Here is a 23,048-nt window from a genome sequence, read left to right as displayed (position 1 = left end):
TTTAATTTCCTACTGCCTCTGCTTCACATTAAAAGCACAGGTTTAGGAAAACACAGGGTGACTTTTACTGTAAAGGAATCACAGGAAACGCAACAAAACATGGATCATTTCAGCAGGGAGACAGAACAGAAGAAGCACTCGGAGTGTTGGAGGAAGAGCTGCAGGCGGCACCTCCAACTCCAACCTCCAAGGTAACAAACTGATGGAAAACTTGACCAACTCCTTCATTAGAACAGCAAGTGTTTGTTTGGCTGATACATCAGGCTGACAAAGTAGCTGCTCGTGAAGCATTTGCTGCCCCCGAACCGACAAAGACTTAATTGACAAGTTGATCTCTGCAGATGCTTTGGATGTGTATCAGAGGAAAAACAGCCCTGATCCACATGATTTATGATAGCAGGGAGTATGACAGCGCTGGCACAGATAAAGGGGTGCAGTCAGTGCTGCTGGCATGAGAAGAGAGCAGTACTTCAGAGGCCTTCACAGTAAAGGCCAGCAAGGCTGACAGGCTGGTCAATAATCGCAAGCACACTGCTTCACTCACTGCCTAATGAGACTAATTAACATGCCATTATAAGCACACACACACACGCACACATGCGCTCACATCAGAGTCGTCAGACTTCCTAAAATCTGCCCGTTTGGTTTTGTGTGAGAGCGTTTTGTGAGTCGTGTAAGATAAACAGTCTGCCGCACGCTCTGTTTGAAGACGAGCAGTAAAAAGCAGCAGAACGACGGTCCGTTTTGCACAATAACTTGACCACAAAAACATCTTTTTGTGAAGCAAGCACACAGTAAGTGACTCATCTCTTGGTCTCAATCACCGGTGCTTTAATGCGACTGTGTGACATTGAAAAGTGGCAGCACATTGACAGCACAGATGAAATGTCCACTGGTCTTTTCCACATGAAGCGCATGTAACTGGCTGCTGCGTCGGGGCATCGAGGCCTCGTCGACAGCTGAGCCTCGACCTCATAAGCAGACTCTGCTTGCTGCAGCAAAAACATCTCGGAAACTTAAAATTAAAGCAGAAGATAAAATCACCACAGCTGTGTAACTGCTATGCTTTGTTTCTGCAGGAACATTTTCAGATTCTTATCCTAAACCTTTCTTTCTTACTGTCAGCAGATTGACTCAAACCAGGGTTTGGAGCTGGACTGAGCAAAAACTCTTCTCTGCATTAATGTTTTTCAAATCGTTCGTTCTGACTTGAACGAATGCCAAAATGTGATTATTGGCAGAATTAAGGTCCAAAAACAACAAACAAACATACAAACGTACATAAACGTTACATATTTATATCAGAGTCAGCGGGAACTGAAAGTCATTGCAGAGCTGTGAAATGGTTTGACATGAAGTTAGATGCCAAAAACGTCTTGCTAAAGCAAAGCTGTCCCTGACCCAGAGGACGTTGCAGTCACAGAAAAGGACAAGAGATTACAGTCCAACTTTGTCGAGTGTTATAATGGAGGTTCACCTCATCAGTTACCTGCACAAAGACCCTGCAGCAGCTACTGGATGAATGAACTGCTGTCCGCCGCCTCAGTAAACTCAAAAGGCAAGATCTGATAAAACTCCAAATTCATTCAAGTCAAATGTCCCCCCCCACGCGGTTTGTGCGTGGGCCACTGGTGATCTATTTTTTGTACTTTTAGATAAGATGAAATTGGTAAATGTGACACGTTTGCTTAAATCATTCGTAGGTCCATGAGGCCTGATTTGTTCTCAAAACAGCTTCATTCAGTTGCATCGTCAGGAGGGGTTTTGGATATCAAAACCGTCTCAGTCCAGTAAATTGAAACACGTCCTCTTCCCTCAGAATTGCTTGAGCTAAAAGGAAAAACAAAACCACCAAAACAAAATTATCGCAGGATCTGCACTTGTTGTCCTCTGGCAGACTGATGGTGTGCCAGGTTTAAAGTGCAGCAGAGCAGTTTAGAGCCAAGACGCACTTCATCACAGCGTTCAGCCTCATCCTGCCAATGCGGCCACAGCCAGACTTCAAACTTTCACCAACATCCAGGCAGTTATGGTCTGAGACATCGTGGAGGTCAGTTAACACCTTGAAACAAAGACAAATAATAACCGTATACGCTACCAATGAAATCCACCACTCAAAATGTCCGGCACATTTTCAAAGCTCACATGTGGACGGCGTCCCGCTGAGACGCTGCTCTTTAACTGCTGTCAGTGTCACCTTAGATGCTGATTTTTTAATTTGGGAGAAATAACAAAAACATGGGCTTCGCTGTCGGGTTAGGGTTCGGCTCTTAAATCTGACAGTACCGGACAGGTTCAGTCGGGTCGGGTTTGATGGAGGAGGGTGCAGGCTGGGTTTCGTCTCGGTTTCAGGTCTATGTAGACCTCTGTGTGTGGTCACATCCAAGCTAGGATACAACAACTACAAACGTTGTCTACAACAAAACTAAACGTCTGGCAGAATTTGAGGATACAGCGAAGGCAACACCTTGTCCTGGGAACCCGGCTGTGCCCTGGATTCTCTGTCTGAGCTCAAACTCCGATTTCATGTTGCCATGAACGTGAAAGAAAATCGATTACAACATCATCGCCTCCTCTTCTTCTTCTTTTGCTGCTTTTCTTGTAGTAGTAGTAGCACAAAAGCCTCACAAAGGTCTTGTTAAGATAAGCTCCACGGTGTATTTTGTTAACTTTCTGCAGTGCAAGAGAGCAACTATTTGCCTTTAAATCTACCGTCAGATGACAGAATTGATATTGATGCCACTACTGTGCAGGCAGTACCAAAACAGGTCCACAGACTGAGACCAGAGGCCAACGAAAACCGACGTTTGATGACAAGTATATTTCCCCCACATGTTGAACTGCTCCTTTATAACCACTCATTACAGGTTTGTACAGTAAGTCACAGAGGCAGCCTTTAACTAACGTAACACTGAGACACTTCATTACATTTACGCTAAACAAACATTTACTCTCACAAACATTAAGAGCGGGAGTGAAAGGCTGCCCGTCACAACGTAAACTGTAACATCATGCTGCATAAAAGCGTGATGGATATGAACTGGGATGATTATGACAGCATTAGTCTTTCTAAGCTGTTTTAAAGCTTACAGGAGGCCCTCTGCAGTGTGTAGTGTTCTGTATGGCAGAGCGAGTCGTTGGACAAAGTGACAGATTTGGAGCAAACAGGAATTCAGTTAGCCGTTACGTTATGTATTCACATTCTGGTAACGCCTCACTTTATAAGTCAGGGTCCAGAGATCTTTGCAAAAAGTACAAATTCAAACCAGCATGTGATTCAAGCTGCGATCGGCCACACAAACACACCAGGCATGACGATGTATGAGTCTAACACACACAAACAGGTGGGAGCTTGTTTATGCCAGTGAACAGACACTGTGCTGGGGACCCATTTTGGGTGTCCATCAGTGGGTGTCCATGCACAAGCACCGTCCTTAAAAGGGACAGTGTCTTTTCCCCTCCAACTGCATTTCATTTTCCTCTCGAGGGGCTCCATTACGGCTCTGAGTGGCTCCATTTCTTGTTCAGTTTTCTGAACAGGATGTCCATTAACATAGTTGCTGAGTCTCTCCTCTCGCCCAGAGTCTTTAGGGCTTCATTTTGGCTCGGGTTGTTGTGTCCATCACTCTCCCATTAAGGGCTTTCATATCCTGCTTGCGTCCAACTGGGGCTCAGTTTCTTAAAATGGGGTTCCTCATCAGGGGCTGAAAAGAGGGAGGATTGTGCTGAGCTGTGACTCTCCATTCCCACCTCCTTCCCTCCTCCACTCAGCTTCTACATGTACGCTCAACATCTGGCTGCTGTGCTCTGGTCAGAGTCACTGCAGCAGCCAGAGATTCACATGCCATGCAAAGGCCATTCACTTCAGTCGTGTAAAAAATGCTTTGATTGATTTTGTAGCTCTATGGGTCTCTTTTATGAACTCCTTTATCTGTGCGATAAGAACAAAAATCTCAGTAAGAGCAGCAGGTTGAGCTGCTTTTTGAGATGTTTATTGGTGCTGTAAAAGGAAAACTAAGTGACGGCAGTTGATTTTGGAGCTGTGTGATGGTAAAGAGAAAGTCTAAAAAAGAAAGTCTTAATTCCTGATGATGTCCTGTTGTAACAAAGCGTGTGTGATGCCTGAACTCGGGTCAGTCAGCAGCACACGACATAAAGGCCTTCAAAGGTGCTGAAATCTGAGCTTTGCATGCGAATGTGCATCCTTGCAAACTCCATCGGTCCACCATCACATAGATTTACTACAAATCCTGGGATATAATCAACGTTCAAAGAGTTATTTGTGATGAAATGTTGGCTAAATGAGTGGAGATTATTTCGTCACACCACAAATCTTGTTGCTGCTCCTGTATTCTGCTTGATTCAGGCCGTTTTAATGATGATTTCTGCCTGTGAGAATGTTCAGAGTTCAGCAGTTTGCTGCTCATGATGTCTTGAATGGTCAAACTCTAGTGTTGGTTCTGCTCATACAGTAAGTCTGCGTCTGTGTTAAAAATACTGCATCAAACAAGAAGGGTGACCAGTGTGTAAGTGCAAATACTCCGAGTACTGTGGTATTACTTGTACAAGGGAGAGGTGGTGCAGGGTAACCAGGCTGCTGTGAATGCAGGCTGGAGGAAGGATGTGTGACGTCGACTTACGACTCTACTGTGAGGTCTGCAGCAGCACTAGAAAATAAAGTCTCCCGGCATTACAAATTGCTAAGAATATGACTGCATGTCCGAGCGTGTGTGTATCTGTGTGTGAGTGTGTGCGCTGACGAGAACATGCCGGCCGCTTACCATGATGGTGGTGACTACAACAGTGCGGTTCTCCATGCCTGTAGTGTCGTTTGGAAGCAGCGGAGAGTCCTGGATCAGCACCAGTTTGTCCGCGTCGTTCCAGTAGCCGATCTGCAGGGAAAACAAAATGTGAACTCGTGCACGTGTTCGTGTGTACGCAAACATAAGACCGCATGCACAACTTGATCTGCTGTCCTGGTGGACCGATTCCGTCGAGCCGCAGCAGCGGGGCTCTTAGCTTGGCAGAACTGGACTTAACCGCCATAGCGACATGAAGGAAAGACTCGTACTTGAAAGTGGACTTAGAGAGTCCTCTTTTTCTGACTTTTCAACTGCACCTTACAGTGACGAGCAGACTCAGCTCGAAGATCATGAGATGCTGTTGAAAGCTCTGGATGGAGTCCATGAGTAGACTGAACATCATTTTATCTACTCCACCACTACAGCCGAAAGTGAGCTTTCACGCTCCCACTTCACAGTAGTTTTTAAACATTAACTCCCATTGTATTTCATCAATAAAACAGTAAATCGTATTTAAATCGATTTAAATAAATATTTAAATCAAAATCTCATCACACCATGCTGGGATTCCATTTAAAGAAAAGAAGTGGTGATACTTGAATTATTGCACAGATTCCAGTTTCAGGATCCATGTTGTGCTGCTTCAGCTGACATTACTGTCGTCTTCCAGGAGTCCTTCAGGGTCAAACTGACCGACTGGAAGTGACAGACACGTCACAGTGTGGACGCAATATTAGCGTTCTCAGTGTAAGGACTGTCAGGATGCACGGCACAGCTTGTCTGATATGTGATCTTTAATAAGAAGTCAGTATCTGCAAATATTTTGTCAAACTGATGTATTGATCTCATAACAGACAAGAGATTTTGACGGCGTCCACAAGCAGCCATAAGTCAGTGAGAATGGAGACGCTCAGTGAACCAGCTGGCTGCTGTTGGGCCAGAGGAAACGAAGAGCTATGATTGGCTGATACCTCCCTGTGTGCTGGGGATGATTGAGGAACATGGAGGATGTAGGAGAGAGGCTGTGACACACACACACACACACACACACCGTGTCCTGACAGGACCCTCGCTGTTATGCAGGAAGACAGGCCAAAGCAGCCTTTGATTGATGTGAACTCCTCTCTGCTTCCTGACTGCCTCCTCCTCCACTCCTCCCCTCTACCTTGATTGCTCTCTATTTCATTTCATCCTCTCACCATACACTCTCTCTCGCCCTCCCTTACCCGCTTTCTCTGTATTTTCTCAACAGACATACAACATCTCATACCAGAAGCAGAGACGCTCAAGCTTTTTCATAACCTACTTAGATAGATAGACAGATGGATAGATAGAAACTTTATTGATCCAGAGGGAAATTCAAGCTTGATGTTAAAGGAAAACCCCTTTAACATCAAGCTTGTGTCGCCTCAGCCCCCCGATACTCCACATGACAGCAGTGTGTACACAATTGTTTCTAATTACTGTGAAAGCTAAAATACTCAGTATTACTAGCTTGGACAAGTCTTCATCCATAACACAAATGACTGCAGTGTGGTGTGATGTTTTACCCGTCTGGGTCCATTATTCTTCAGTTCAAACACGTCCATTGTGTAGTTGACCCTCCGGCCGTAGTGGTCAAACTGCACATTACCTGTTAATCCCTGCAACCGGACCTGCAAACACACAGAGATACAAACACATAATGATAAGAGTTTCACTTAACTGGTGATTAATCTCATCAGGTAAAAAGCAGCACAGCTATACAGGAAGTCAAGCATATTCACTCAAGTTGAAAACATTCAACTTGAGCTCTGCAGGGGAGCTGCTGGCAGAGCTGAGGCTTTTAGAGGAACAACCAACCACATTATGCTCAGCAGTGAGCGCAGAGCCCACAGTTAACTTTCACCAGTGGACACTCTAATAAAGATATAACAGCAGCAAATGGTATTAATTTAGCCCACAGAAGGGCTCAAGCATTTTACAAGGTGTTTTACAATGCAAACAATTAAAGAGAAAACAAGACATAATATTCTGACAGCATTTTATTTTACGGTGGGAAAACCTTTAACAGAACCGTGAAGCCGTGCTCCTCTCTGACCTGTTTGAGAGTGCGTTCCATGTCGATGCCCTGGTTCCACGGGGCGGCCGGGTTAGCGAGACAGTCACCGGCGTTCCCCCGTCTGGAAATATCCACCTTCTGTCTGCGCAGGTTCCTGAAGGCCTCCGCCATCACCATCACCCCGTCATACGTCAGCGCTGACGTGTACTGGAAGACAAGAGAAGGCCGTCAGAGCTACGGGAATGTGGGCCCAAGCGGGTCTTTCTTCAGCTAGAAAACCAGCCAACATCACGCAAAAACTATGGTTCAATGGGAATTATGGTTCAACTCTGGTCCATTAGATATATCAAAAGGAAACAAAAGCCCAGTATGGATGGGCCAGTGCGGTTTTTAAATTGCAGTCTTTGTAATCTGGAGGCCATCCTGCTGTTCTGTCAGTTTAGGATATGCACTGCGAGGACACACACACACACACACACAGAGTGGAAAAAGGTATGGGACCAATTAAACGCTGATTTAGCCAGACAGATAAAATGTTCTGCAGTGTTTGCTGGTCAGATCTCCTTAAAAACAATGTGTGTGGGGCTGTCTCTGAGAGCAGGCCCAGCAGTACGTCCTAACGGCCTGGCTGTTGCAGGAAGGCAGCAGTTTCACTCTGCTCATTAATTTCTGCAAATGGAAAGGAAGGGAGCGAGAGAAGGGAAGAGCATATTCCCCACAGAGAAAGACTCCCAGTTTCCCTGAATCTATCTCTGACCTGAAGACTCTGTGCTGGCTCTGACTATTTGCGTCTACACAAATCTCTCTCTCTCCATCATGAGCCATACATTTCCTGAAGACTCACCTCTGGCGTGGCAGAAAACTAATTGACTGAATGACAAAAAGGCGGTAAGATGAAGAACAAGGAGGGGGGGAGGGAGGGAGGGAAAAGGCGAGTGTTTTGTCCTGCCGGGTAGCAGTCTGGCATTAATTATCCCGGCTAGCAGGAGTTCATTAACTTCGCCTCCGGCCAGGGGTTGGCTCCTATTCATTAGCCCACTGCTCACTGTGACATTATGGCTCTCTACGGAGACTGCTGCACTCTATCCCCCTCTTACTCTTTGACAAGCTGTCCACAGTAACACACACACGTACACACAAACAATACAGATGTGGGTTAAACCCACTAACAGTCAGGACCGTCTTCACTGCTCCGAACTGCCAGGGACGTTAACATGTGCAGGGGGGGACGGCGTTCACATTTATCACCATCTTTGTGGCCTTTCTTCTGTCGCTGTTTTTCATGAATATAGCTGGGCAGCTGGCTATGTGGCAAGTTGACGTCTTAATTCTCAATTTCACCTACAAAACTGGTGGACTGTGGACACGACGTGGATGAAGAGCACAACACTCAGGCTACGCACAGATTCTATACACTGATCTTGTGGGGATTAAAGTCAAGTTGGACACCCTGTCCTGGTTTGGAAAGGATGAAAACAGTGCTAAGCCAGTCTGGCACAATGACATGCAGCTGTCATCATTTCACTCCTCCGTCACACGCCACACACGTCCACGTATTTGACAACCTTCAGATGAGATTCAACAGTCAAATGTCTTTCTCCAGAATCACTGATGCCGAGGAACGTCCCAAAAACAGAAAAACTGCCAAACCGCTTTGAACCTGGTGATTTCGTGCCGTCTGTATTGGACATATTTTAAGGCAAAACGCATGTTAACACTGATGTAAATACACACAATGCACCCAATATGTTGAAATATGTTCCTTGTTGAGATGGGTTAGGGTTAGGGTTAGCAAGATGAGGGTCCCATGACCTCGTGAGGCAGGAAGTGGTGCTTACGAAACTTTAAGCCATGTTAGCTCTTGATGTTCACTGACCGAGTCCACCGGACACCAGAGTCTGTCCACGAGCCTCCCTGTCACGTCAAAGCGTTTTGTCACACGTACATACGCGCTGAAAATCTCTCATTCGTTCACTACCTGCAGATTCCTGGAACGTTTCAGACGTTACATTAGCCTTTGCAAAGTGAGTCAACATGCCAGAACAAGGTCCAGGTCGCCAGTGGTGTTAATAGATTAGAAGAGAGAGAGAGAGAGAACGGCAGACTGTGACTCAGGCTGTGGACAAACTTAATGGTGAGCAGAGTAATTTAGTCTGAGTGGATTTCCAGGAGAGCGAGCAATTTATCAAGAAATGGAGTGGGGATAAACACACACACACACACACACACACACACACACACACACATCAACATTATCATGTGATATCCCCCCATGGTGTAAACTTTTAATTTGAACCACCTCAATCCATCAGGCACACACACACACACACACACAGACAGTTTTCCCTCCACTGCATCTGGTTTTTAAAATAGAAATCTTGGGGGAGGGGGATTTTGCCGGCCACCCTGGCGTGATGCCTTCTTGCCCCAGTGCCATTTGCTGTGCCTGAAAAGAACATTAAGTGGGTCAGCCTGTCACATCACTGCACGTGACAGTGACGGACGAAGCAGAGCCGACCGCTGCTGCCGGTGGTGATGATGATGATGATGATGAGGGTGATGGTGATGTCTGTATTCTAGTGGCTTCATGCTAAGGAATGTTTTTTCTGTCTCTGTGTGCAAGCTTTGCAAACACGCCGTTTTATCTGACGCGGCGCTGTGTCATCTTTGTTGGCCGCGTGTTATTCCTTCCTTGTTGACACCAGAGGAATCACACAAGCAGCATGTTTTTGCATGTTTTAGCCCATTAACTACAAATAGAATATAATTTACATGACTGCCCACTATTCTATTTCAGTTTGAGATGTATCTAAATGCTACCTGCAGGGTGATGAATGCATACATTTTTCACCCTCCGCGGCGGCTGTTGGTTTCAGCTCATTTCACTACAATTTGAAAATGTGCAGATTTTGAAAGTGATCATGTTTCAACGGCAGCTTTTTAGGCAAGGAGGGACTGAAGTCAGAACAATCGTTTGTTTTGCTTGTTTTATTTTTATGCTGACCTTTCTGTGAGTTCAGGATTTGATTTTTGTGACTTTTGTGACTTTGTGATTTCAGTATTTCCATTTTCATTTCTTACTTGCTATTTTTCTGATTCACATTTATGCATCTGCAGCTTATAAGAAAACGGTGCATTGCTAAAGATTAAATCGGGGCTTCTTACAAAAATGAAGCCGCAGTCCAGATCACAGTAAGATCTTGATCTGAGAGTTGTGTTGTGCCGATCTTGTGACGTTTCATACCTTGGGTGGAGCGTCCGAGCCCGGGTACTCCCTCTGATCCAGCTTGTTCCAGCGCTGCATCAGTTTGATGACCATGGGGTTGCTGAAGTCCACCAGCTGGAAGCCTGTGACGTTGGCTCCACCGTGCATGAAGCGCTCCAGGTTGATGTCCTTAAAACCCTTCAGGGGCAACAAGGGGTCAGAACGGTGACTGACTGAGTCCAGTGATGGCAGAAAGCAACGACAATAATATCAAATAAATCCTGTTTTGAAAGTTGTGGTGGGTATTGATGATGAGTTCAGAATGATACCACTGAAACACCACTAAACTGTGTCAGTTTTGTTCCCGTGGCTCGATAACGAATGAGGTGAATCAGAGCAGGTGAGAAAGGCGTCTGAATGCAGAATCAGAGGTAACTAAACATCACAACAGGTTGTGTCAGACTTCAGTAGTTTCCATGATTACAAATTCAAGCCCCTGATCCCGAACCCAAGGATTTAACCTCCAGACTGTGACACTGTACCACATGTCAGAACGTCAACAACGTTTAAATGGACTGAAACAACAAGCAGGCGAGAGAGAGAGAGAGAGAGAGAGAGGATGTGATGATGATCAGACAGAAAGAAGCAAACCAGGAGGCCATGAGAAGTGATTTTCCCTCACCAGGTTGGCCATGATGTAATGGTAGCCTTTGACGTGTTTCCCGACGCTGACAATCTGCAGGGAGGCGGAGCAGAGCTCAGCGTTAATCTGACCGGATTACAGCATAGCATACGTTAATTACTTTAAACGATGCATGTGACAAGCGAGCATGTGTGTCTTGACACAGAGGGACCGTCAGGTTTAATCCATGGAAGATCGGACGTCCAAACAAATGAACAGGCAGTCATGTCAGCATCTCAGGGAGAAGGTAAACACTTCACGCTTTCAAAGGCATGACGACGCTTCTCGACACACACACACACACACACACACACACACACACACACACACACACACTAGTACAAACTCAGAGCTGCGTCTTGGTGATAAAAACAGATTTTGAAAGCTGGCATCTGCTGGGAAATCCCACCGGACATCCAGTTAATAAGGCTGTGAATTAAGCTGAAAAAATGCTTTCAAGCTGGAAGAAAAGCTTGGACTGATATGGGCTCAGGTCCACTGCTGTCAGGCCCAGGGCATCAGGTGGTGAACATCGGCAACACGTGAGATTAAAGTAAAAGAATATCCATCCGAATCACAACATTTTCTAAGCGTTTTTTTAAAAGGGGAAGGAAAACACAAGGTGTCAGTTTTCTCAGTTTTGTTCTACCAGCAGAAAGCAAATAAAGTTTGGCTGGCTTGACAAACATGAGCATCACGTGTGATGTTTACTGACATACAATTCCTGTCTTGCCATGAAGGAAGAAGAGTGTTTTCTGTTCTCCCACAAGCTGCAGCTCCAGCGGATTTTAAAAATTATTTTTGGCACTGAAGGTTTAATTAATGATTGTTGTGAGCACTCACTGCTCACCGCGAAACGCCTCCCTCTCATCATGTCTACTTACTGCATCTGACCTTGTGCTGCTGCAGCCTTGACGTTAATGCAGTGCCATTTCGTTTAGATTCGTGCCATGTTGGAAATGTTACAGCTGTGACTTCGTTAGACGTGAGACACACAGGAAAAATTGCAGACGTATTTAGATCACAAGACTCTTGTCTGAAGCCTCTTGGTGGCACTTAGTTAATTTAAAAACTCTCCGATAAGTTTAACTTTGTTAATTTCGGAGCTATGGCACATTCTGTTCAACTTTGCAAATTAGCTGCCAGCCAAATTATATTCCCATCTGTAAATGAAACAGGTTTGCGTTCGGAGATTTCACGCTCTCACATTCAAAGTAACATCTGGTTGCTTATGAGCCTTGTTATGTACTGACCGTGCTGTTAATAAGCAGATAATGAGGCCCAATTATGTGTTCAAATCCTTGTCGTGGATAAGGAGAATTTGGCAAGATGTAAATGTGAACAGGATGGCAGGTGGCATGAACGCAGGCTAAGATAGATGTTTGTGTCTTTGGCAGTTACTCCTCAGCATCCTACACAAACTAAATGTGAGTCCATCGCATCAGCTTGTGAGATGTTGTGTACGTCAGGCAGGAGTGGAACAGGAAGTCTGGCGCTCTGTGGGGCAAAGAGACTCTCACACACACACACACACATCTGCAAAATAAAGTGTTAGAACTGTGACAGATGTCAGAGTGGAGATTTCCTGAATAATTGAACAATTACAGAGACACCAGTTGCCCCAGGGAAAGACGGAGAGATGAGGGGATGAAGAGGAGTGGGAGGAGGAGGAAGGCACACATCATATTCTGAGTGTGTTTATGCCAAATAACACCACCGGAGATCAGAACAGACTGTTTTCAAGTCCAAAACTTTCTAATTAGAACAAACATAGACAAAAAAAAAAAAGGCAAACAAACATCGAGCAAATGTGTAAAGCATCAGCCTCATCCTTTATAGAAATTAAGTTTGTGGGATCCTGTTGCAGAGAACGGGAAATAAAATCAGCAACTATGCTGATTAGCAATTATGCTTCTTATTCTCGCCGCCATCACTCATCAACTCCGCCTGTTCAAACCACACAACAAATCACACATTTCTACACAGTCCAGTGGTCGATTCAAACAAATCCTCCGTAATGTAAAAGAAAAAGGCGGCTGCTTCTTATGAACAACTAAATGCTGATGTCATGGTTCCATCACCTGCTCCAACATGTTCTGCAGTCTCTCCGCCTCGAGGTCGATCACAAACTTCTTCTCCTGCCTCCGGTCCAGATCCTCCAGCAGCCGTCGGTAATTGGCATCGTTGAAGTTTTCGACGCAGATGGCGCTGACCTGCCAGTTGTTCTGTCCTGCCTTCTCCATGATGGCCTGCAGGATGGCGTATCCTGGTGGACAGACAGGACAGGACATATCAGTGTGTGGGGTCCAGTCAGTGGGGAAGAGCTTAACACAGCATGTCAGTATTTGAAATGGGTTCTCGGCTTAATCAATTTACTTCACATTGCATAGTAATGTTTGGTAATATGATGTAGAAGTCTACAACTTTTCTGTGCAAACGTCCTTTTTGGAACATTTTATTGTGCTACTATTGATTACTGTGGTGAAAAACAGGCAAAATCCCCCAAAATTACATTTAAATTGAACAATTTTGCACCTGCATGATTTACAATCTGTGCCAAAGGAGGAAGAAGAGTTTCCTTTATGGAACAAGCAATAGACAAGGATGATCTGCGATTTTCCTGTAGGAGCCCAAAGTACGTTTTCTGTCAACAGATTTTCTGGAAAGATTCTCTTAACCTTAACCATCAGATGTTCCACAGGTGCTGCATGCAGAAATGTTGGCACGCAGGGTTGAAAACACCACAAGTAGTTTAGGATTTTATCAGAACTGTCCAAAGTCAGTGTTCTTGTCTGACATTAGGGTTGAATAAGACAATGCATTTAGTTTTTAACAGACTGCAAAAGGAAGGTGATCCATATCAATAAAGTTTTTTTTTCTTTTTTTCTTTGCTGTTCAGGGTATGGTTTTCTGTTGTCAACAAAGGCACTTTCTGAATCATTTTTAGCTGCCAGTGCTGCAGCTCCTGAAAACGTAAGCTGATACACCTCCTGGCTGAAACGTAGGGACACTGGGCCATATTAAGTTATAAAACACATTCCTCATAATTGCTGGTTTGAATCGCACATTGGCTTTAGCTGACACAGCACGCTTGGCAGAACAACCTCTTTCTAATCTGAAGAAGAATCTAAAGCTGAAGTAAACTCCTCTAAAGCTTTTATCTTTTTCAAACCAGATCCTGGCTTTTGGTCCAGTTGGGGAAACAGGATCGGGTGTTAACATTAGAATCTAAAGGAGGACCGGGAGGGGGGTGGAGGGGGATCCTCGCTGTCAGGTTGGTGTTTAAAGAAGATGAGTGTCAGAGAGGAAACTAGGGAGCTGTGAGGGCGGCTGTTTTCCAGCAGGAACAGATGTCCCCCTTAAACGGCCCCTCCTGGTGGCCATCACAATCTGGCAACCCGTCTCCCTTTGCTCCCAATTAGTGGGTTAACCTGTGCTCTGGCAACCCGACTCCTTCTCCACCTCCTCTATCCCCTCCCCGGCCCCTTGCTCACCATTAGAGGGATGTCGGCGCCAGGAGGGACTGCTGGTCGGTGCGACACACAGAGAAACATGCACATACCAACACACACGTGTGTCATCTCAGACTGCCTTCACTTGATCCTAAAGGAAGAACTGGTTCACTGGCTGTTCAGAGCTGCTAATGAACTGAAGTCTTTGCTGTGTGAAACTGATGCTAACTCTCAGATTAGCTTGCCGGTGATGGTGCTAACACAGCTACACCCGTCGGTCACATGACCTTCGCCCTGCAAGTCCTGGTGGTTCCTCAACACCTTGAGTGCTTTGAATTATATGCATAGCAACATGCTAACAGTGAAATTGCTAACATGCTGATATTTAGGTTCAATGTTTACCATCATCTTAGCTTGGGGCATCAACATGTTAACATTTGCTACTCAGCACTAAACGAGGTACAGCTGAGGCTGATGGGAATGTTTCGAGCTGATGACGTCAGACCAAAAAAAAGCAGGTGTTGCCACCTTTATTGGTCCTGTGGGGAGCACAGATATCAGACTGATACTAATTCTCCTGGAGCAGACCATCACTTCCATCTTTCAAACACACAAATCACTTCACTTATCATCCATTTCATCCATTTTATGTGTTGTTCTGCTCCACACCAAGTTTAAACAAGCTGTGGGATCCATCTATGTGTTGGATCTGTGTTGGCGTGAAGCTGCTGAGCAGCAGAGCTTTCAGTTAATTGATCGGTCAATCATTCCATGTTCACGCTTATCTGTTGTTGTTTTTCTCCAAGGAGGGAAGCCAAAAAGAGAAAACTGACTAAGGCTGCTTTTAAGACAAAGCCTTTAGTTACCCTGGTGTGAACACACACTTTATTTCCTCACTTTAACATTTACTTTTTTGTCCATTTGTGCGTCTCAGCTCAGGGATTGCAGACAGATACTGGCTGGTGGCTAAATCTGATACAAAGCGTCTCTTCTCATTTCTTGATGTAAAGGTTTTTCTACATGGTTCCTCACAAATAAACATAATAAGAGGACAGACTCTGTGCAGGCCACAGACTAACAGGCGAAAAACAAGTCCCTGTGGTAGCTGCAGCTACTCTGCTGCTATTGACTGTATTGACTGAAGCTGTTTCAGCTACAAATGAGCAGCTGTTTTGGCTCCCTGTTAGTGCTGTGGAACAATAGTTTATGTCATTACATGGCTGTCTACACCAGTATCCTTTTGGTTTTAGGGCCGAGTCAATCTTCTTGGAGCCGGAGGTGTCAGGCAGTATGATAGCAGGATGTATAACCTACATAGTAAATAAAGCCCTTTATTCTTTGAATTAGTTACTGCAGAGTGCGGCCTGGAAGCTTTGCTTTAAGAAAGTGCTCTCTGTGCACTAGTTGTGATCACGCACAGCACTTTTAAGACTCCAGTTAGACTAAAAGGTCTGCCTTTTCTGTTAAAAAATCAACCAGATAACAAATCAGCGGCTGGAGTGAGTGGCTTGTACAGTATGTAACAATATGATATCCCATCATGTCCTATTGTGCCGCATGGCGCCCACAGCGTACGGACAGGAGGGCGCAGCGGAGGCAAGTAAAGCGTGCAGAGGGCCAGCTGATTACCAGCTGATAAATGTGTAGCCCCGAGGCTGTATGTCAGGGCTCTTCAAATGGCGGCCCCCGGGCCGGATGCGGCCCGCGAGGTGCCCCGCAGTGGCCCTCGAAGTGTAATTTATTACATGAGCAAATCCGGCAGATACGTCTGTAAACAGTCAGCGGGGAAAGTGATAACGAGCGGATAGATTTTTTTCTGTGTTGTACCTACATTTGCCTATAGGTGGCGCCTTTAAATTATGTTCTGTGGATGTTAGGTGTGTACCTTGGTTCGTGCACATCATAACGTTACTGACGTTCGCCAAATCCAGGTTGTTCTAAAACACTGCCGCCTCTTTGGTGCATGAAATGCGAAAATATTCCCCACAAAGAAATGGCACAAAGACACAACTGTGCACCATAAATGTTATCTGTCAACTCATCCATTTTTTCTTTTTGCACAATATAGCCTACTTGCCACTCCAAATGATAGGCCTATTTATCTCATGGACAGTGGAGTCCGTTTAAAAATTTAACCATGGTGGCCAGTAGGCCTACATTACAATTAAATATCTACTCGTAGTCCTAACGTTACCTGTTTTGGTCGGAAATATATTTTGACGGACCGCTCAAACTTGTCACTTTGACACTTTCTAGGCCAGCAACAAGACAAAATGTCTCTATCTACCTTAAAAAAAGGAAAGTTGACTCAGAGAATAGGCAGTTCAACAAAGAATGGACAGAGAAATATGCGTTTATTGAGGTCAATGTGAAACCTGTGTGCCTAATCTGCAACGAGTGCCTCGCCGTGTCAAAAGAGTTTAATTTGAGAAGGCATTTTAAGACAAAGCATGCTAACTTTGACACTACTTTCCCACCGGGCTCCGTTGCCCGGAGGCAGAGGATATTGGGGCTTACATCTGGTTATGAGCAAAGACGTCGCATACTGTTTCGGGCCTGGACGGATCAAGAGAGGACAACGGCAGCATCTTTGCGAGTGGCATGGATATTGGGCAAAAAGAAAAGGCCGTTTACAGACTCTGAGACAGTCAAGGAGTGTATGCTGGCATCCATTGAGGAGATTGTAGCAGATGAGAAAACCAGAAAAAGCATAGTCGAATTGATCAAGCAAATTCCATTATCTGACACTACAAATATGAGGCGAGTCGAGTGCCTTGCATCGGACGTTTTCGAGACGCTTTTGGACAAACTGAGGAAGGCCGAGGTGATGTCTTTGGCTGTGGATGAGTCGACAGATAACAGCGATATTGCACAGTTGTGCCTCTATGTGCGATTTTTTGATGGTGAATGTTTTCGCGAGGATTTGCTTGGACTAATTCCCATGGAGGGGCACACTACTGGTGAAATTCTATTCACCAAAATTACTTCGTTCTTTGAGGAAAACAACCTGGATTTAGCGCACATCAATATGCTGGTGACAGACGGTGCCCCTTCCATGGCGGGCAGGGATCAGGGGCTCGCTGCGAGGATGGCTGCCGTGGCTCCTCAGTTGAGATCGCTACATTGCCTCATTCACCAAAGCCTCTTGTGTGCCAAGCTCAGTGGTGAGTTAAAACAGACCATGGACTCTGTCATGGCAATTATAAACTTTATCCGGTGCACCTCCAGTTTACAGCACCGCCTTTTCCGTAAGCTTTTGAAGGACACAGCTGCTGAATATAAAGATTTGCTCATTCACAATGACATTAGATGGCTTAGCAAAGGCAACGCATTGAAACGGTTTAGTGAACTAAGAGAGGAGATTGTGCAGTTTCTCAAGGCTTCGAAATTGAAAAAAGCTGGCAAGTTTCTGGCACTAATGGAAAATGATGAGTTTAATGCTACTGTTTGCTTTTTGAGTGACGTTTTCCATCATTTGAACCAACTCAACATGGAGTTGCAGGGCAGAGGTAAAACAGCCGCGGAACTTGTGGAGAAACTTCACGCCTTTCAAAGAAAGCTCTCACTGTTCTCTGCTGATCTTTGTTCTGGAAAGATGCTCCACTTCCCCACACTGAGGCAATCTGGCCTGCAAATTGCTGAGCTGATGCCAAACTTTATTGACTCGTTGAAAAAAAACTTTGCCACCAGGTTTGGTAATTTCAGCATCTCCAGTGAAGTGATGAGATTTGTGAAGGACCCTTTCTGTGTTATGTTGAGACAGACTTTGAATGAGGGGTCTAGAACTCATTGAAGCAGGCAGTTTTTGAAAATTTCCCCATTTAGTTAGTCAGCCAAGACAAATTTCCACACTCAAGGGGGCTTGCACTTTTTCTTTTTGTTGGGTGTTGAGGCAATTTCTCAGTTATAGCCTATGAATGTAATTGTAATACTGTTCACCTAACCTGAGTGATGTAATTTGCAACATAGGCCTACACATGCACTTTGGTTTTATTTTTTGTTATTTCATGTCACTCAAATGAGTGCAATTTGATAGTGATAGTGATATTGCTGGTGTCTATTAATAAAGACAAATGTGAGAACAGCACTGTGAATTCATGGGGAAGTCTGTTTTATTTATTCGAAGGAAAAAGTTGTATTCAGTTACCAATTGTTGTGTTAATTACTTTATTTGTTACTACGGTTAGTCATATTCTCCGGCCCCTTGTTTTGCTTCAGTTTGATGAACTGGCCCCAGACCCAAATTAATTGAATAGCCCTGCTGTATGTGGAGCAGCAGCCAGCCGCAATCAGCATCAGCGTCGAAGACACAGCCACGGGCGAGTGTGCAGACTGACGCCAGAGCATGTTGTGCTGATTGGAGCAGAGCCGGACACTAGATGGAAGCAGCCGCAGCATGTGAGGAGGAGGCCAGATGAGTGCACATCTGGATTTGTGTGTGTGTGTGTGATTTGTGCCTCGTCGCTCTCGTCAGTCCTTGAGGTCGTCCTGGTGTGATGCGAAGTGTCAGTGTTTGTCTGCTGAGCCTCCGTCCTCCCTGGTGGAGTCAGTCCTTTTCCTTTCACCTCGTGCTCTCCACAGAGCACATAGAGATGCTTATGCTTTAGAAGAGAGCCATTCATCACGACCTGCACACTCCGCTGCCTGCTGTCCATCTGCTGGACAAAGATCGTCCTGCTGTCTGCTCCTTCTTTGTTGTTTCTTCTTTGGCTCTTCTCCTCTTCCACTAATCTCATTGCTCCCCTCCTCATTTTCCATTTTTCTCTTCCTCTCCTCTCATGTCCTCTTCTATGATTTCTTTCCCTCTTTAGTTTCCCCTCCATTTCATCCCCCCATCCTCATGTCTCCTCTTCTTTCCTCCCTTCTTAATTCCCTTTCTTTCGTCTCCTATTGTCTGGTTTCCTCTCCTACTTTATGGTTTTCTTGTCCTCTCCTTTCCTCCATCCTTGTTTGCTGCCCTTTCATTCCTCCTCCTCCTCTCCCATCCTCTTCTCTTGTTTCCTCTCTTTTCTTTTCATCTTATTTTATCTCCCCTCCTCTTCTCCTCTCACCCCTGCCCTTGTTTAGTATCCTCTTGTTGTTTCCTCTGTCCTCCTTGTCTCCTCTCCTACAACATTTCCTGGATTGTTTTTTTGTTTTTATTTATCTTTTTCTGCATGTACGTATTTACAAGAATTCTAGGAAAGCTAATAGGAACACCATTCACTATGACCATGCAAACACACACACACACACACACACACCAGCCCTGTCTACTAGAAATTATGTTTACATACAACTGATTTGCAACAGCAAATACATTTGCAAGGAATATTTAATGCTGACCTTTATCATTTTATTCTAACATTTTTGTTAAATTTTGCCATAACTACTGTATGAATTATTGAGTTATGGATAAAACATGACTTATGAGGTTGTGTCGAATTTGAAGAAATTCCCTCAAGGCGTTCCTGAGATATTGTGTTTGGGACACTGAGAAGGAAGGACGAACATTTAACCAAAAAACACACAACCTCCCTGACATTAGGAAGAGACGCAATGTGGACTCAGACTGTGGTTTCCCACATCCTGCACTCTGTACGCCCACCATCTTGTGAATCTGAAATGTGGTGTGTCATTCAGTCAGACAAACATTTCTCTGAACGCCATCGATTATGTTCCCCATATAAACATATTTACTGTTGCATATTAATCGTACATAAAATGTAATTTCTAGGAGACAGGATCTCTCTCACACACACACACACACACACACACACACACACACAGAGCATTCAGCCCCTTGTATCTCTAGTGCTTTGATGCAGGGAATCAGACTGGCGCTCATTGACTGAGCTCAGCCATGCGTGGGCTGATTCTACATTATAGTCAATACTGGATGAATGCCTGGCCCTGTGTGTGAAAAAAAATCCTCAGGCCAAAGTGCTGCAGCCAGCACCCAAAAGCCTTCGGAAAAGCACTCGCATGCACACGCAGAGCACTAATACGAACACGCAGCGAGGCCCTGCTGACGTGCACTCACACATCCACACCCCCCTCACAAAGACCGGAGACCTCATGACATGTTGGAGGTTTAAACCTGTTCAGAACAAGAGCGACACCCTCGCAGAGTGTGTGACATCAAAACCTCTGCATTAAATATAAAAACGAAGCCTTTTTGTTTGTGCAGAAATTTGCTTTCATGGTTTGCCGGGCAGCAAAACAGATTTCAAGCGATCAGCTAAAGCTGGCGGGCAAAATAAATGCAACAGGAGATGCAGGAATTAATACAGAAGAGAGACAAATTAAAGAAATACCACAAATCCATTATGGGAAAAAAAAAAAACCTTTTTACCTGCAGTATCACGACTCTGCGTCATCAGCACATTTCATTCAGCCATAGTCGCTGTGTTGTACCCAGTATATCACATCCTGGACAGCAGCTACTGTTAGAGCGACTTCAGCAGCAGCAGATGAAATAAGTCAGTGCTGGCTGATGGACAAGCTCGAGCGAAACCAGTAAATCCTATTCTGATTAATCTGAATGTTCTGAATGCGAGCGAGCCGGATGAGCAAAGAGAAGCATTACAGAAAGTTTTGTTTTGTTTTTTAATTTACCAGAAGAGTCAAAAGTCTTAATGCAAAGTCTGAATTCTTGCAGGAAAGCCAAAATGGCTGAAAGCAGCATCACTTGCTTTAAGGGAGCAGACAACTTTTCAATTCAAACAGACTATGGCAGAGGAAATATTTCCTTCTTTTTCTTTTTGTACACACATTTGAGTGACAGTTAAATAAAAAATAAAATACAGCTGGAGTTTTCGGCAACAGGAACAGAGTGTGCAGACTGCAGACTAAAGGGCAGCGTGTACCGACTCAAAGCGTTTCTGCAGCGTTTTGAGACGTCCATCAGTCATCCGTCTGCTGGAACAGGAAACGTACCGCTCGACATCAGCGCTGACAGGCCTGCATGTGTCACGTGTCAACACGCCGCCTCGCGCTTTCTTTCACGTTCCGGTTCTCCCGTTTTCCAAATGTCGTCAACTTGTGCTGTGAAATAAGAGTCTCGGCTGATCGATAAAGGCTCCCACGTTCAGGATCGCATCATGCTTGGACTGTTATTTCTGAACTAATTTTGGAGTCTTGGAAAAGGAAAAACACACACCACACACTCCTGGACCTTATCCATCCATCCATCCATCCATCCATTTCTATACCGCTCATCCATCAGGGTCGCGGGGGAGCTGGAGCCTATCCCAGCTGACTACGGGCGAGAGGCGGGGTTCACCCTGGACTGGTCGCCAGTCAATCGCAGGGCGGACCTTATCCAGAGTGCTTAAAACAATTCTTACAACGATGATTTTAAACAGATAACTGGCATAAATAAAAGACAAATAAACAGGAAAAAAGAAAGGAAGAAAAGGAACACTAACATACCTCACAATGTCATTAAGTCTATGCACAGGAATTGTAAATGCATGTATAAAAGCGTGATACGCCATAGCCTCATCACTCAGTTCACATCCAGCACACTTCATCAGTGTTACTCCCTCACCGTCCTGATGCCCTGGAACCTGAATGACGACATATCAGCTCACTGAAATGTACGGTCACTTCTCCTTATGGAAGCCTTGCTCTCTGTTTTAATAATCCATCCATCCACAGGGACATTAAATACTTTCTCCCTGTGCGAGGGATGGATAAAGTTACCTTTGTTACCTTGAGCACATCCTAGCAGCCACAAGGTCTGTGTACTTCACTGATTTTACATTAGGATGTACAAGGCTGCCCGAGGCGACGTCCTCTCTTTGAATGTGACAGCAGCTGCGTCTGATGACAGCATGTGAGCATCTGTTTGGGTGTGAGTTGGTTTTTCTTTTTCAACACTTCATTTCTTGATTTCTGTAAGACTTCCTTCACACGAAAGCCTTCACGTCTACTGGTTTGTCAATAAAGTCCTCTACGGTGTGACAGAACCTCCAGGGTCTTAAAGACTTGACTTCTTGTTCACTGAGTGCGGTGATATAAAAGTATTTTTTTAAATTCTTGCATTTGTGACGATTATTCTCCTCCTTTTAGTGAACTCAACATCCAGTGGTGAGCGCATCATGCGTCCAGCATATGAAATCCTCATTACAGCCTACGGCCCAGACTAAAAATATCACGCCATAAGATCATCTGTACTCCTGTGATAAAATAACGCAGATCTGAAATCAGCTCTAACGCCAAACTGAAGCTCCGAGCAACCATAAAATCAGGTTGTGTGTGCTCAGCGGGTCTGCGGGGGCAGCAGAGTCTTACAGCGAGGAACCTTTTGTTGTGTTTTCACAGAACATCTGATCAGATACAAGTAGGTTTTGTGGAGAGGAGGGGAGGCTTTTTACCCAGTCGAGCGTGTACGACCTGAGATAAGAGAAAAAGAGGCTGGGAATGAGTCGCTCTGAAGAGAGGCCATCCTGATACGGTCCTCACGCTGCAGCGCCCATAGAGCACATCTGCTCGCTCGCTGCAGACCCCACAGCAGCTCAGAGAGAGAGAGAGAGAGAAAGAATGAAAAACCCCTGACTACCTTCTGGAAAATGTATGAAAGCGAGATGTGGAGATGTGATCCAAGCAGTAGCCCATATCCATTCTGTCCTGTAATGGAAATGTGACACGAGGGAGGGGTGGCGGCAGAGTGTGAGTACAAACCTATTGACTCCGAGTGTGTGTGTGTGTGTGTGGCGAAGATTGGACGGGTGACAAAAAAAGGAAAAGGAAAGAAAAAGGAGAAACACATACAGATGAGAGGAATACGTGGTCTCTGTCCTCAGGTGGGGAATCGAGCCAAGACAAACAGAGAGGAGGGTCTTACAGCAGCTGCACTGCAGGATCGATCGCTCGGTGGCCC

The 23,048-nt window shown here is 45.1% G+C and overlaps 1 protein-coding gene across 4 annotated transcripts in view; it reads right to left on the bottom strand.

The window, feature by feature from the left end:
- The window catches only part of gria4b (glutamate receptor, ionotropic, AMPA 4b), a 93,661-nt gene that overhangs the window by 27,168 nt on the left and 43,445 nt on the right, over positions 1–23,048 (bottom strand). For 3 of the 4 annotated variants that reach the window (XR_006845192.1, XM_046410433.1, XM_046410434.1), the window contains exons 4-9: positions 12,812–12,996; positions 10,731–10,784; positions 10,088–10,246; positions 6,883–7,050; positions 6,353–6,457; positions 4,782–4,892 (exon numbers count right to left, since the gene is read on the bottom strand). Coding sequence is in view for 3 of the 4 variants with exons in the window: in XM_046410433.1 (XP_046266389.1) it covers positions 4,782–4,892; positions 6,353–6,457; positions 6,883–7,050; positions 10,088–10,246; positions 10,731–10,784; positions 12,812–12,996 (782 nt within the window). In the remaining variant the exon portion in view is untranslated. Of the gene's footprint in view, positions 1–1,867; positions 3,705–4,781; positions 4,893–6,352; positions 6,458–6,882; positions 7,051–10,087; positions 10,247–10,730; positions 10,785–12,811; positions 12,997–23,048 lie in introns of those variants that run through there. The other variant, XM_046410435.1, reaches the window with a different exon arrangement.

The sequence above is a fragment of the Scatophagus argus genome, chromosome 14 (genome assembly GCF_020382885.2).
Source record: "Scatophagus argus isolate fScaArg1 chromosome 14, fScaArg1.pri, whole genome shotgun sequence".
NCBI lineage: Eukaryota > Metazoa > Chordata > Actinopteri > Scatophagidae > Scatophagus > Scatophagus argus.
The sequence above is the reverse complement of the archived record's forward strand: the minus strand, read 5'-3'. Positions and strand labels throughout refer to the sequence as shown.